Source organism: Tympanuchus pallidicinctus, unplaced genomic scaffold (assembly GCF_026119805.1).
Source record: "Tympanuchus pallidicinctus isolate F22 unplaced genomic scaffold, pur_lepc_1.0 scaffold16, whole genome shotgun sequence".
Lineage (NCBI taxonomy): Eukaryota > Metazoa > Chordata > Aves > Galliformes > Phasianidae > Tympanuchus > Tympanuchus pallidicinctus.
In genome coordinates, this window is record NW_026294679.1 from 42228 (window position 1) to 56934 (window position 14707).

Genomic DNA, 14707 nt, shown 5'->3' on the forward strand with positions numbered 1-14707 from the left:
GAAGAGACTGAGCGGAAACTTCGTGGTGCTCTACAGCTTCCCGACCAGGGGCAGCAGAGGGGCAGGCACTGATCGCTCCCTGGCCAACAACAACAGAAGCCAAGGGAACAGCCTGGAGATGTGACAGGGGAGATCTGAGTTGGATTTCTGTTTCCAGTGGTCCCGCACTGGAACTGCCTCCCCCAGGGCAGCGGTCACAGCAATGAGCTTGCCAGAGCTCAAGAAGCATTTGGACAATGCTCTCAGTCAGACGGTCTGATTTTTAGGCGGTCCAGAGCCGAGCCAGGACTTGAACTCCATGATCCTCGTGAGTCCCTCCCAACTTGGGATGTCCCGTGATTCCACAAAACTTGTTACCTACACCAGTGCACAGAGGCATACTTCAAGAACAGTATGAAGATCTACAGAAAGCCTTCCTTTCACACATTATTCAAAGTTACAGCTGGTAGTGGACCAAGACTACCATTAGAATTCTTTCTGTCCTGCACTCTGTTTTTTAAACGCACACCATTCCACTTTTTCTGTGAAGCGGGGCCATTGAATTGTTTTCTAACCGTGGCTTTCAAGAACGCGGTGAAACGTATCCATGTCATTCTGAATTGCCCTTATTCTTCCACATCAATTGTCATCATCTCTAAATGATGTCTAGCAAAAATCAGCTCTGTGTACATTTTACATATTCACATATACACATACTAATGTAGGTTGCACAGGAAAGCACCCAGGTGTGTTCAGAGTATCTTTGCACAGTGATGTCTAGGCCGTAACAGCATGTTTTGTCTCAGCACCACTTGCATTTCCCTCTCAGTATTATCTTAGCCCAGAGAATGCCTGCATTTTTTCTGTCCTTCATCTGACAACTCCCTGTCACCTGGGCAGACTACGGTACAGACTGCTTGCTTCCTCCTACAGTGTGCACATACACAGTATGCACATACACAGTATGCACACCTTTAGGCATGCTGCTCTCCCCATGAGTGCTGGGGTAAAGTAGGAAAAGAAAGACCTTTCTTACAAAAACACACACACTACGGTTGACACTACTCCATCTCATGGAGAACGAAGGAAAACACACATAGCAACTTTTGACTCAGGAAAGGGCACAGAGGACAAGCAGTAATTATCCTTGATTAATTAGCCAACAGGGGCAGAAAAAGACTACGCCGTGAAACAACAATATGTTACAGCTCCTCATTAGAAAGCATTCTTGACTTTGAAACCAAGTTTCAGGACAGTAGAAGGGTACATGTGGCTATGGCTTCAGGACTTCCTCAGACACTAGATAAGAAGTATCCATGCACAGGGGCACACAAGAAACTGAACACATTTGCACTGGAACAGGTTGCCCAATGAGGCTGTGGATGCCCCATCCCTGGAGGCACTCGAGGCCACACTGGATGTGGCTCTGGACAGCTTGGTCCGGTGGTTGGCGACCTGCACACAGCAGGGGGGCTGAAACTAGACGACCACTACGGTCCTGTTCAACCCAGGCCATTCTATGATTCTATGAAACACTAACAGGTGAAAGAATTCAAAAGGTTCCTACCAAAACTATGCCATACAACGTCAACTCATGTCATTATAAAATTCTCTGCCTTTTACGGTTGACGGTTTGGGTTCTCTGTTGTCTCTATGGTTTCAGGGGTTATAGGAGTGTTACAAGAAACGAGGAGCTGGACTACATGAACTTCCAGGCTTCTGCTGTGATGCCTCACAAATACAAGGCTGCAAAACTAGAGCTTTGGTGCACGCATGCACATGGCGTGCACTTGTTTGGGTCACGTGATCAGAGGAACTGAAGCCACACAGGAAGCCCGTGTCTATTTGGAGATCCAGGAAGCAAGGCAGTCAAGATTCCAGGCTCTGACATCACGTTTAAGCCTCTCTAGGTGATAGCCTTTTCAGGGCAACTCAGCTCCACAAGAAGCAGTGGCAAAAGGCAACTATCTCAGTCTATATGAATCAAGCAACAAGATTGTTCATTGGCATGCACCTACTTTTAGCACACCTTATGATCTAGGATCAATCTAGCACTAATCAAGCAAAACTTACTTTCATGTTCTTCATGCACAGCTAAGTGCACACCATCCACACGGGACTGGATATCATTCCACGTGATAAACTCATTTTCTTCTGCACGCATCTGAGCTTTCAGCTTCATCACATCATCCACACATCTGTCAAAGAACAAAAATCAAAACCAGCAAGTATCACGTCATGAAAAACTGGCCAGGGAACACACAAGACAGCAATGAGAACTAAACACAAAATGGAAGAAGTAAAACAAGGGTTAAAACTGACATACACGAAAGAAAGAAGGAATAGGAAAAAGACAAAAGACCGTGAGCAAGGTGGATGCAAAGCAATCAAGAAAAGCACTGAAACACCACGTGACACTTTCAGACAAAAAACACAGGGCAGGAGCTGGCCTAGTGCAATTGAGAACCTCGTAGGGCCACAACATAGCTTTGTTGTGAAACCTTGATAAAGGTCTGAGAGACGGCACTCAGAACAGATTAGTAAGAAATGGGGAAGGCAAAGACAAGGTGCAAGAACCGAGAGAGAATAAATTAATATTGGAGTAAGCAGGGAAAGAACCTGAAGTGTAAGGGGAAGAAAAGAAAACCGAACCTCTTGGGAATGTAAGCAATATCAAAGACGGACAGGAACCTTCAAAACACTCACCTCTGACAGTTCTCATCCTCAGTGTTTGTCAGCCCTGGGACAGCATTGCTCAGTTGTCTCCATACTGCACTCACATCCCCTGAACCCAAAGCCCTGATCATCACAGCCACAGAAGAGAGCACCTCTACAGCAACAGATAATTCTGCATGGCTGAGGTTACCCCGCATACAAAGGGGAATACAGATCAATTACACTTGCTCTGCAAAACTACTGCTAGAGCACCAAGAGATTCAAACAGAATCTCACAGTGCCGAGTAGCTCAAGACTTCAAGATGAAGCATCCCGTCAGAACAGACTAAGCATCAAGGCAGTTCTACCAACACTCAAGACAGGCACGTTTAGTGAAACAGACAAGGCAGATTTGGTGATCCATATCAATTCACAGACATCAGAAGGCATTACTGACATCATGGCTTTGTGGCCATGCTCCTTGTGATAAAGATCAGCAGCAAATGCATAAACCTCTGCTAGCTGGGCCTCTGGCTTCATCATTTCTGCCACAGTCTTCTCTGCATCACCCATTCTATTTGCTGCATTAGTTCTGGACACTGCTGCCAGCCCTAGCAGTTTGAAGAGGCAGCACATCAAAGAGGCAGCATGACAACAACGGCGGCAGACAGTTGGGCTCCCAGTCATGCAAGCACTTGTACTGCATTCAATAGTAAGAACCTAACCTAAAAAAAACAACCTCATTCCCTTACAGGTTTTCCAATCAGTTATTTGCCCAACTAGTCCTGCATTACTGTAAACAACCTGACTACACAAGGCCCTCTTTAAAGTAAGACTCATCTTTAAACCAGTTTACCTGTTGTCTGATTATCAGAGGACTGTCTCAACAACTTCTGCCAAGAAGAAGCCTCAAAACTGTCCATGTTTTCCATCGGTAGTTCATCACAACTTTTCCTTCCAGTATCTATGACTGGTCGGGGCAGTACCAGGCATTCTACAGTGTTCTCTACACCCTACAGTGCTTGCACTTGAACACAGCACCAATGGGAAAATAAACATCAAGCAGCACGGAGAACCAGGAAGGCACTTGGAAGGCAACCTCCTAGTTACTACACCTGCACCATCTCCCTCTTGTCATTTCAACCACCTGTAACCAGATCCCTATCAGCTTTCTTTTCATGTGTTCTAAATCGAACTAATTGCTATTGTACAGCCAGAATTAAACACTGAAAGCTTCTGGAACTTTCTCCACAAGAGAGTTTTGCATGGTGTCAGAAGCACCTGAGTAAAGAAAATCCAGCCACTGTGAGCTACGTTTTATTTGCTATCTGATACCTAGAAACAGCCATTACAAAGAAAGCTGAAAGTTCCATAGCTCATATCAAGTAAGCCTTATGTCAGTAGTCAACAGGTCAGCTAGTTTTAACACCTCACGGAGCAACCCAGATTTCTGTCACAGTCCATGGAACAAAATTTAACACAAACTGCCTAGGAAAAGAATTATTGAAGGCAGACACAAGTCCCATGCTGCTCCGCATTTCATCTCATCTGCTGTTATCTCAAGCAGTATTTTGAAGAGCTCGATAGAAGACAGAGCCAGCTGTCAGGATTCTTTTCCATGTTCCAGTAGCCTCAAACTACTTAAAGAACATCCACGATAGTCTGACATAGCCCTGCTATAACCTCATGTGAACACAAACACTGTGCTTTCCCATCCTGCTGATCACACCCCACAGCAACAACAACATCAGCTCATTCAGTGCAAATAGCTCAGCAAAGGGAATCAACAAACAGAAGAAAACAGCCTTTCCTTCAGGCACTTCAATTAGTCACAGTAATGCAATCAAGTCACAGCATGTTACACCCATTACGGACAGGTGCATCCACCACAGTGCCCAAGACCTGGTTTGCTGAAACTGGACACATTTTTTTAGGGTCTGAAGGCACACGATCCCTTACATCTCTGCTTGGGTGCACCCTTTCAGAAAATAATGCACTGCAGACATACAGTACAAGTAACGACTTCACAATTTCACTTGCAGTCTCCTTTACTTTAGACTCCTCTTTTCCACAACTCAGCAAATCATCTACATACTGAAACAGCTTCACCTCCTCTTCAACCTGAAACTTCTCCAAAACTTTCTCCAGCACTTAATAAAATATAAAATAAAATAAAATATAAAATATATAATGTATATAAAATAACACATAATAACACAATAGATAATATCTATCATAATATAAACACATAAAATATAATAAATTAGGCGATTCTATGAACCCTTGGGGTAAAGCAATCCACCTCTCTTGCTATTTTTGTCGCAGTTTTGGATCCTCTCGTACAACGGCAAAAAGATCTCGACTCTCTGAGTCTAAAACGCAGGTCCCAAAAGCATCTTTGAGGTCTGTTACACTGAACCATTTGTGTCTGTGTGGGATTTGACTCATTACATTACAGGGCTTAGGAAGCAGGGGGTGTCATTTGAGAACCATTTCATTAATTTCTCTTGGATCTTGTACCAGTCAATAGGTGCCACCTGCTTTCTGTAAAGGCTGTTTTCAATTATGTTGAAATCATTCTCCCTGTTTCCCTTTTCCAGAAGCACGGATCCACGGATCCCTCCACCCCGTTAGTCACAGAACAGGGCCGAACCAGCCTGTAAATCACTGACGCCTGGGCAACCTGTTGTGTGAAAAACTTCCTCCTAATATCAACCTAAACCTCCCCTTTCTCAGTTTAAAACCATTCCCCCTTGTCCTATCACCATCCACCCTCGTAAACAGCCGTTCCCCTTCCTGCTTATACACTCCCCTCAAGTACTGGAAGGCTGCAATGAAGTCTCCCGCAGCCTACTCTTCTCCAGGCTGAACAAGCCCACTGCCCTCAACCTCTCCTCACACAGAGCTGCTCCAGCCCTCTGACATCTCAGTGCCTCCTCTGCACCCGCTCCCACAGCTCCACGTCCCTCCTGTGCTGCGGGCCCCAGGCCTGGATGCAGCGCTGCACATGAGGCCTCAAAGGAGCTGAATTGATGGGGACAATCACCTCCCTCTCCCTGCTGGTCACCCCTTTTGCAATGCAGCCCAGAACAGGGGCTTCATTTTTTATAGAAATCTACATATCCACGCCTACAGTCCCCCCACAATGCACTACAGCTTCATATTCCTTCCTCCCTACAGCTCCCAACAGCCCCCAATAGTCCCCTATGACCCTATGGCCCACCACAGCCCCCTATCTCCCTATACACCACCCTTAGAGCCCCGTATCTGACTCTCACCCCCAACAGCTCCCCATAACCCCTACATCCCCTCACAGGCGCCTACAGCCTCACATCTCGCTGTATCCCTCCCCACCCCTCGCCACCCGTCGCCTCCCCGCAGCTTCCTAGAGCCCCCCGCAGCCCCTCTCCCCGCCCCGGCACCGCTCTCCCGCTCACCTCCGGCACAGCTGTCCTCAGCACTCGCTCCCGAGCTGCCGCGGCTTCTCTCTCGGTGCCGCCCGGACAGCTCCGGCTGCCGCCGCGGTCTCCTACGGGGCGGCACAGGCGGCTGCAGCGGCGCTCTGCGAGGAGAGCCGCGCCTCCAACAGCCGGCCCCCAACGTTCGCTCCCGCGCACGGCGCCTCAGCCAATGGCAGCCGGCGGCGCTGCCGCGGACCGAGAGAGCCCGGGGGCGGAGCGGCGCTGCCGCGGACCGATGAGAGCCCGGGGGGCGGGGCGGGTGCTGGTCACGGTGAGCTCCTCGTGCCTCAGCGCGGTGGTAACACGTGTGAAGATGATCTGCATGGCCAGCTTGTAAGTGGGAGCCAGGAGCCAACGCAGCTGCAGGAGCAAGGTGCTAGGGAGCAGCCAAGGTGTCAAAACGCATCCAAAAGCCCTGGAAAGCATCACAAAGCCACAGCCAGGAAGCTTGGGATTATCTTGAGCCATATCCAGAATGCTAGAGATTGTCAGCTGCCATACCAAATCGTAGGCAGAGCTCTCGCTGCAGACAAAGCAGGAACAAACGAGAAGCTCTGCTGCACGCACTCCACAGCCATCACATTGCAAGCTGAGGTGCCTTACTGTGTGTTGCATTCATCCCAGTCCTCGTGAATGAAGACTCCACAGGCACTCAAGGCGTTGAGTGAGTATAAGTGTGCTTTTATTAGTAAAGGAAAAGACAGGAGGGCGTGAGAGGTCCAGGTAAAGATGGGAATTGTCCTCTCTTGGGTGGAAAGCTCATGGACAGAGTGGATCAGCGCTGTCAGTGTTGATGTCCGGTGCCTGGGACTGGAGGCCTGATTCTAAGCCCCCCTCCAAAAGGCTCTGCTGCTCCTCGCTGATGCTGACCTTCTCCTCAAAGGCGGTGCTGCTGTAGGGGCACTCGGGCTCTGCTTGGGCTGGGCTGCACTGCAGAGGCACCGGGTCACAGTCCAGGCTGCCTGTGGTGTCTGGCAGGCTCAGGTCAGCATCTTCAGCACAGCCGGGAGAAATGAGGGCTTCAACTTGGATGAGCTCCTCGTGTCCATCACTGTTGTTATGTGGCAGGCTGTCAGCTGAACCGCAGCCATTTGTGCTTCCCAAGAGCTCTCCATTGGTGGAAGCACACAGCCCAGCATTGCTACTTGCTCTGGCACATCTGGGTTGACAAGAGCTCAAATCACCTATAAAAGAATGAACAGGGGTTGGTGTCCAACTCTCACAAGCTGAATTACAAAAGTGGTTCTTGATCAGGGGAGATCTGAAGGTGCTAGGTATGGGCTGGATAGCTAGAAGGAGATACAAGCCCACTGACAGCAAGAATTCTACGTTGCTGAGAAGCAGGGTGTTGAAAGCTGGATTTGCACCCTTACCTGCCAGCACTACAATGTCTGTCTCTGAGGGCTCCCTGGGATGGTGCTGCCGTTGGTCTTTGGCCACAGAGGATGGTTTCCCCAGGCTGAAGCAGGAACAGCAACAGCCAGATGGTGATTCCTTCATCCTGCTGGCTGGACTTGGTCTGGAGACAGGAAACAGGGAATGGTGTGAGTTGTGCGTGGAACTCCAAAAGCATCTCTGACTCTGACAGCTCATCGGCCCCATCTCACTGCCATGTCTAGTTTCTCATGCCAGCAGGTCTGACCAACAGCTCTGCTTCGAGGAGAATCGGAATTGGATTCAGGCACGTGGCCCTGAAGTCCGGAAAACCCCAACGTTTCCAGGTACAGCCAGCACAGGCCAGGACAGACGTCAGCGTGGCTTCATGCAGCTCGTGACTGCCTGCCCAGCAAGGAGGGAATGCCAGCCTTGTGTGGCTAAACTCAGCCCGGCAGGCAACTGAATGTGAGTTCAGTCTCACAGTGCAAAGGGAGTGGAGATTGACTGCAACACTTCAGGCACCATCAGTTTAACTGAGTTTCAGCAAGCTTTGGCTCTGGAAATAATGGGGGGGGAAAACAACACAAAAAGAAACCACAAAAACCCACCCAAACAATGATGATAAGGTACTGGAAAAGGAAGTCCTCTTTACCTTTCAGGTGGAAAGTCGATGATGGTGTGGAATTTGCCCCGTACAGCTTTGGGGCCTTCTTCCACCTCTATGTCCCTGCTCACTATCACAGCGACAGGAGAGCTGCTGTGGCCTCGCCTCCGTGCCTGCGCCTCCTCCAGGCTGAGCAGCTCTGTGGCAGGAGAAGACGCCTGCACAGACTGGGGCCCTGAGAGAGAACTGTGCCCTGGAAGGGAAAACCACAGGTGAGAGCCAGGATCAGAAAGCGGCAGCACAGCCATCGCAGGTCCGGGAGCTGCTGTGTTTCTCTCAGATTTGCTTATCCGAGCTGCTGCAAGAAGAGCAGCTCAAAACAACCATGTGCTCAGAGGTGTGTCTATGGCAAAGGATGCAGTCATAATTAAGAGCAACTCCCTGTATCGAAACAGGCAAACACAATCCCTAGAAAATGGGGGCAGGGAACTGACAAAGCTTCGCTGCCACACTTTCACCAAGCTTCACCAGATTTCTCCTTGTCACGTTTGGGCTTGCACATTCTCAGCATCCAGCAACTGGACGCCAGATTCCAATCTAAGCCCAGAAGTCTGCTGTCCCCTCGATAGTAAAAGAGTACTTCAAAGGACTTGGAGAAGGCCTGCATTTGATCCAGGTGTCTGACCAAGATAAAGCTAATGGAGGAAGACACTCACCTGCTCCATCTGCGATGTCAGGTCCAGATGTGGAGCAGAAGAGGACGTCTGTGTGGTCGATGATGAATTCCACCACAGCCGACTGCGTCTGCAGTTCCGTGCAGGCAGCTCTCCCGCTGGCGCAGGCAGACTCGCTGTGCTGTGATCTGCAGAAAAGGCAGGTTTTAGAAGTCATTCAGCCAAGATCGCTTCCCGAGGTCTGAACTGTTGCAGCCCAAAGCTGTCAAACTGGGCTCCGGAGACTTCCGCAGTGGGCAATCAGTGATGCCACTGAAGAAGTTCTCCTGTCTGATCAACGACACACCAGTCCCATCTAAACAAGAGAGCAGCAATGCTCAGCTAGAAATTGTGCCCACATGGGGTTGGAGAACAGTCCAGGCTCCTGCTCTGCTGTCAGCCACTCACTGCACATTTAACAGGAGAGAGCACATGTGGTACAGAAGAAGGGAGGATTGCTTTACTCTACCGGAGAACAGATGTAAGCGTTCTGTTGAAACGGAAAAAGAAGTTTACCTTAAGAGGTTTGGAGCCCACACAATCGCTAAGTTCTTAGAGTGCATGTTGGTGACAGAGCTGTTTGCAGCAAGACAGGCCAAGTGTCTCATCAGATACGCCAGGGTCCTGGGAAACAAGAGCGGCAAATGTTCAGCACCAGCCAGCGTGCCGTGCTAGGACTCACAAAGCAAACCTCAATTCACACTAGTTGTTATTACTGCTACTGATGCTGATGATGAAGTAGACCCAACTTGACCAAGTGCTACGCTGCAGGACCCAGCCCCAGCACAGCACAGCACAGCCATCAGCTGCACCAAGCGTGCCCCCGTGCCCAGTAAATGACCCCACAAATTAACCCCATGCAGTGTTTCAGCATACCCAGGCATCCCGTTGCTCGCGTGAGACAAAGCCTGGAATTGCACTTTGCCCTCTGAAGTGCAGCAGGGCTGAGCTCAGCAGGCTGAGGGCAGTACTGACCTGTAGTGAGGAGCGGGCAGCTGCTGGATGACGTCCCGCATTCTGACCAGCCGCTCCTCCTCTGTAGTGGCACCAACAGCATCCTGGAAAAGGGCAGAAAGGGATTGAGACACAAATCAGGTGAGATACCTGCCGCAGGGTCGGGAACCATGGGCACAGCGCGCTGCTGGTCAGCACTGAGAAAGATTTTAGGCCTCCCCAGAGGCATCTGGCAAACATAGCAGCACGCAGCTGGTGCCACCACGGCCAAGGAGTCCAAGCACCGGGCCGGTTTACAGCCTGGTTGGGCAGCTCAGCTCCTCGCAGGGGGCATTCATCTCCAAGTACACTTGGCTATTAATCCCCTTCCTGTTCCAGAAAGAATTGGGGAATAGCAAAAAACAAACAAACAAACAAACAACACTTGAATTCTCGCAAGCACTGTGAATATGGAAATAACCACCTCCTGGGGCCACCAGAAGTGGCATCAGCACGATGCGGGATGTGGCAAAGACATGCGAGTAAACCCCATGGGGCTAACAGAAGAAGGGCCTCAGAGCTGGGGCACTGCTGCAGCCATCTCCCAAGAGGCCCAGCGAAGAGGGAAAGGAAAGGCGTTGCCTCGTGCTTACCGAGAACTTGTCGTACAGCTGGTCGGTCAGCAGGGGGGTCGGGAGCTCCCTGAAGTACATTTTGCAGAGGGAGCTCGCGCTGTGAACGTCGCGGACGGTTAGCTCAGGAACCTGCTCAGACTCAAATTCCTGGCTGCAGAGAAGGACACGAAAGTGGTTGAGAAAGAGGAAAGCAAGTCAAAAGCCACACCCAATGCAATCAAGAATCAGAAGGGCTTCCTGATGTACAGGAGAACACAAACACTCGGCCACCAGCACCACGTCAGCCGTGCTGGATGGGATGTTCCCAAAGGAGACCTTTTCTCTGTGCTAAGGCATTGCCCGCAGGCCTCTGAACGCCCGCAACAGGGCACGTGCCCCTGCTGGCAGCTGTGTCTGTCAGTCGCAGCGCTCTTACCGCAGTCTCTGGACGTTGGACGCCACGCCGGACAGGCGGTATATCCCCTGCACCACGCCATGCTGCTCGATGAACTCGGCGCAGCTCTGGAGGACCTGGGGGACTAAAGAACACGTGCCGGCGGTTACTGGAGCTCCTCAGTCAAGTCCTGCCTCAGGCTGCGCTCCCGTCACATCCCATCCACTAAGCCCAGCCGGGCTACTGCTGAAGCAAATACAAATGTGCTTGTCTCTTGGGAGCATTAGCCTCACTTCATCTTTCAGCCATCAACTCCCATTCCCCGTTTCTCCACTGGTATCAACCTGCACCTATCTAGATACCATCTCCCTTTCATCTTCCCTGTCCCCAAACAGGGAAGCTCTCAGGAATGGGCTGTCCCTTACCATCACGACCAGAGTGGAGAAGATGCTCTCCCAGGTCACGGCCAAACACCCTCTCCTTCTCCACCTCCTGCTCTTTCCGTTGCTTTGGGCGGGCCTTCACCACGGAACGAAGGAAGGTGAGGAGCTTGCCGCGCTTCTTTGGCACTGCACAACAAAAGGAAGAAACCAGTTCATCTCAGGTTTGGCTCCGGTGGACGAGGCCGAGCACAACACATTCTACAGAGCACCTCAAAACGGGAAGAACATGATGAGCAAGTGCGTACCAAAATGGATTTTTCCCATCCCTGGATGAGTCCAAGGCCAGACTGGATGGGGCCCTGGGCAGCCTGGTCCAGTCCCACTTTAAACGTGGAGCTTGGTTGGCAGCCCAGCTTGAGGCAAGGGGGCTTGGAGCTTGATGATCCTCGAGCTCCCTTCCATGCCAAGCCATTCTACAAGGATTCTAGGATTTCCCCAACTCCAGTCATAAACACAGGAGGACTGGGCCAAATCTCTGCACGTTCTGATGGAGTTGAATGCACTCCTCTTGCTTAGCTTGCTCAACCTGGGCATTAAGGACCCTCTTGAAAAGCCACGTTCTGATCAAGCGTGTCACTAGCACAACCAGACCTCTATCTGTCCACCAGGAACGCTGGCTGTTCTCAGCCTCGTACGGACTTGCAGGAGAACTGCCTTTGCCTTCCCTCATTCTCACTGCCTACAAAACACCAGCCATACGCCCCGTGCTATGCAGGAAGGATTATCAGCACAGAGGATAAAGTGGGAAGGATAAGGGAGGTATTAAACATGGAACACACCCAAAAAAGACTCCATTTTGCTTCCCTGCACCATCAAATGTATCATCGTACCTGGCTTTGGTACTGAATTGATGAGAGACTCCGGGATTTTTCCGTTAATGAGCTCCACACACTCACCAGGGAAAAATCCAACCTGTAACAAGAAGAAGAGACGTGCGATTCTGAAGGCAGCGTTTCTCAGGCCTGAACTGTTCAAACATCACATTTTCCTCATCACGTGCCTGCCGGATGCTCCGTAAAACAATCCAACCAAAAAATGGCCTGCTTAAAATTAATAATTCTTCCAAATTGGCAGGCAAATATCCATAAAACTGTGTATGGAGCGGGGAAAGGACAAGTATGCTATGCACCCCTAAATCTCAAGCGTGCCCGAAGGGAAAGACTTCATACAGAAGCTATATATTATGATAGATTGATGCAGATAGATCTGAGTTAGCACAGCCTATGAACTTTCTGCTTGCTGACTGAGATGCAGCTGCCATCCCCAGCTCTGAGCTACCCAGCCTTCTGCAGCCAGCAGCAGCAGCAAGCGCGCAGAGGCTCTGTTACCCTGCCTCATCTCAGCTGACAGGCAGCGACTTCCTAAAAGACACTGACTTCACCTTCTGCATGGGTGCAAGCACAAGTGCTCAGAGACACTGAAACACGTGTCCTAGCTGCTGCATTTCCAAAGGTGCGGTTCAGTGGCCGTGACCTGATGCATGTTGTGAGGGCTCTTCTTTCTAAGTTAACTGAGGAGGCAGTTTCCTACAAAGACCAACTTCCAGCTCTGGCCTAAGCCCCCAGCAAAAGGGAAAGTCCTCTGACACCAGCACAAGGAAACCATTTTCCATGTGGAGCCATGCTGTGCAGGCAGGGCAGCTCTAAGCTGAGATTCCTGCCTCGACCGAAGTTGCGCTCTCACGTCTGAAGCTTGGGCCTACCTGAAAGCCGTGCTTGCCTCTCCAGCGGGGGCTCAGCTCCTGAGGCGGCATCTCGATGACGCACACGAGGTCTCCCACCTGCAAGAGATTGCAACGTCAATCCCAGCTTCAGCACGGCTGGGAGGAAAGCGCAGCTCAAATGACTGCATTCTTCTGCACTGCCCAATATCGTCAAGCTTGAGAGCGACTGCACCAGTGCAGCTCTTCAGGCATTTGCAGTCGTACAACTGAACGTGGAAGTAGAAGAGTCACTCCAATACACAACATACAGAATTCAGCTGTTCAGTATGAAATGGTTCTCAGAAGCAGCAGGCTCTTTGCCAAAGGGAGAGCTCCAATTAAACCGCAGGCATAAGTCAGCGGAACAGAGCCTGAACAGATCTGCACACTCCATACACTGCTCTGCCATTGCTCAGAGACCAGGCTACCACACTGGGCAGTAGCTCTTGGATCACAAGATTCCAATGCCAAATAGAGCCATAGTTTAGAGATGGCTGAACTCCTCCCTGCATCCAACCCAGTGCAAGTCTAACCTGGAGCCGCATCTGCCGGGCTTCACCTCACCAAACATTCGGAAGGTGTCTGAGAATATTCCTGATAGCTTCACATGTTATACTCTTCTGTACAGGACAACAAGGAACGCCCTTAACTGCTTACCTCCAAGGAGAGTTCACCCGGTGCCTGGGCAACGTATCTCTTAATAACGTGGGCAGCAGCAATAGCTGGGATATTAAGAGATGACTCCTCACGGACCAGCAGGGGCTTCCCGTTGTTCTCAGCCTGAAACAGAGAGCACAGGCCACGGTGAGGAGCTGAGGGCAAACGAGGAGGATTTCAGGCAGGGGAGCATGTCAGCAGAGAAAGCTGCAGGAAGTGCACTCCGTCCTTATCATGGGCACACAAGAAGGAACGGCAAGGCTAAGAACATGCCCGCAGCAAGGAAAGAAAGCCTTGAAGGCAGCTTTTCAGTGACACCGATAGAGCCGCAAGGATTCGCTCTCTTGAAAAGCAGGAGAGCACATCTGCAGCTCACTCTGCTGGCTCAAATCAGGGAACAAAGACCAATCAGAGCTCCACACTCTACCTCCATCCGTGTCATGCCAGGCTCACAGCTGATCTCGCTGCACGCAATGCCCATCACAGCAGGCACGACAAGCTGGAATGAAAAGAAACACGCTCATATTTTCTCTCTTCACACACCACACTATTGAGAGACTTCTTCAGAACTACCCTTGGCTATCCTCTGGCACAGGCGGTGCTCTAGAAGCAACCACTCTGTTCACTCCGTTCAAATGGGACAGCCCATTAGGCAGCATTTGACCAAGCGGCTGTCCCTCTGCTAGCAGATGGGCACTGGCACAAAGCAGCAGATGCATTCGCCCAGGGCGCTCTGACAGCGCAGCAGCAGGGCAGTGAGAGGAATCATTGCTGCAGGTGCATCTGCTCCCCGGCCACAGCTCCCAGCAGCCTCACCACCGGCACCTGCTGCAGCCCCGCACATCAAGGATTTCCTCTGCTTGCATCTCTGCTGTGCTCCCTACAGCTGCCGCGCACACTCACACAGGCCAAGCGTGCGTGCTTGTGACCTTAGGTCACACTGTGCAGCTCGGCACAAACTGGGCCTAGGACTCTTTGCCTAAGGGTTTGGTTTCCTTCAGACCAGCTGGTCACAGCACCACACACAGCATCCTCCTGAGGGCGGAGCTGCAGGGGAAGGGAAAAAACCCACACGGGACCAGTGTCCCATCAACGCTGGGTGAGGCTGTGTTACCAAACATGGTGCGACACAGTGCTGGTCAACCACGTGGGGGGACAAAGCGTGGCACGTACCT

General features: G+C 50.9%; 1 protein-coding gene across 1 annotated transcript in view; it reads right to left on the minus strand.

Annotated features, from left to right (window-relative positions):
• The window catches only part of LOC128077826 (rho GTPase-activating protein 32-like), a 96256-nt gene that overhangs the window by 39107 nt on the left and 42442 nt on the right, over positions 1-14707 (minus strand). Inside the window, exons 8-12 of the mRNA XM_052677384.1 lie at positions 11156-11299; positions 10773-10875; positions 10376-10508; positions 9765-9847; positions 9306-9413 (exon numbers count right to left, since the gene is read on the minus strand). Of these exons, the coding sequence (XP_052533344.1) occupies positions 9306-9413; positions 9765-9847; positions 10376-10508; positions 10773-10875; positions 11156-11299 (571 nt within the window). The remainder of the gene's footprint in view (positions 1-9305; positions 9414-9764; positions 9848-10375; positions 10509-10772; positions 10876-11155; positions 11300-14707) is intronic.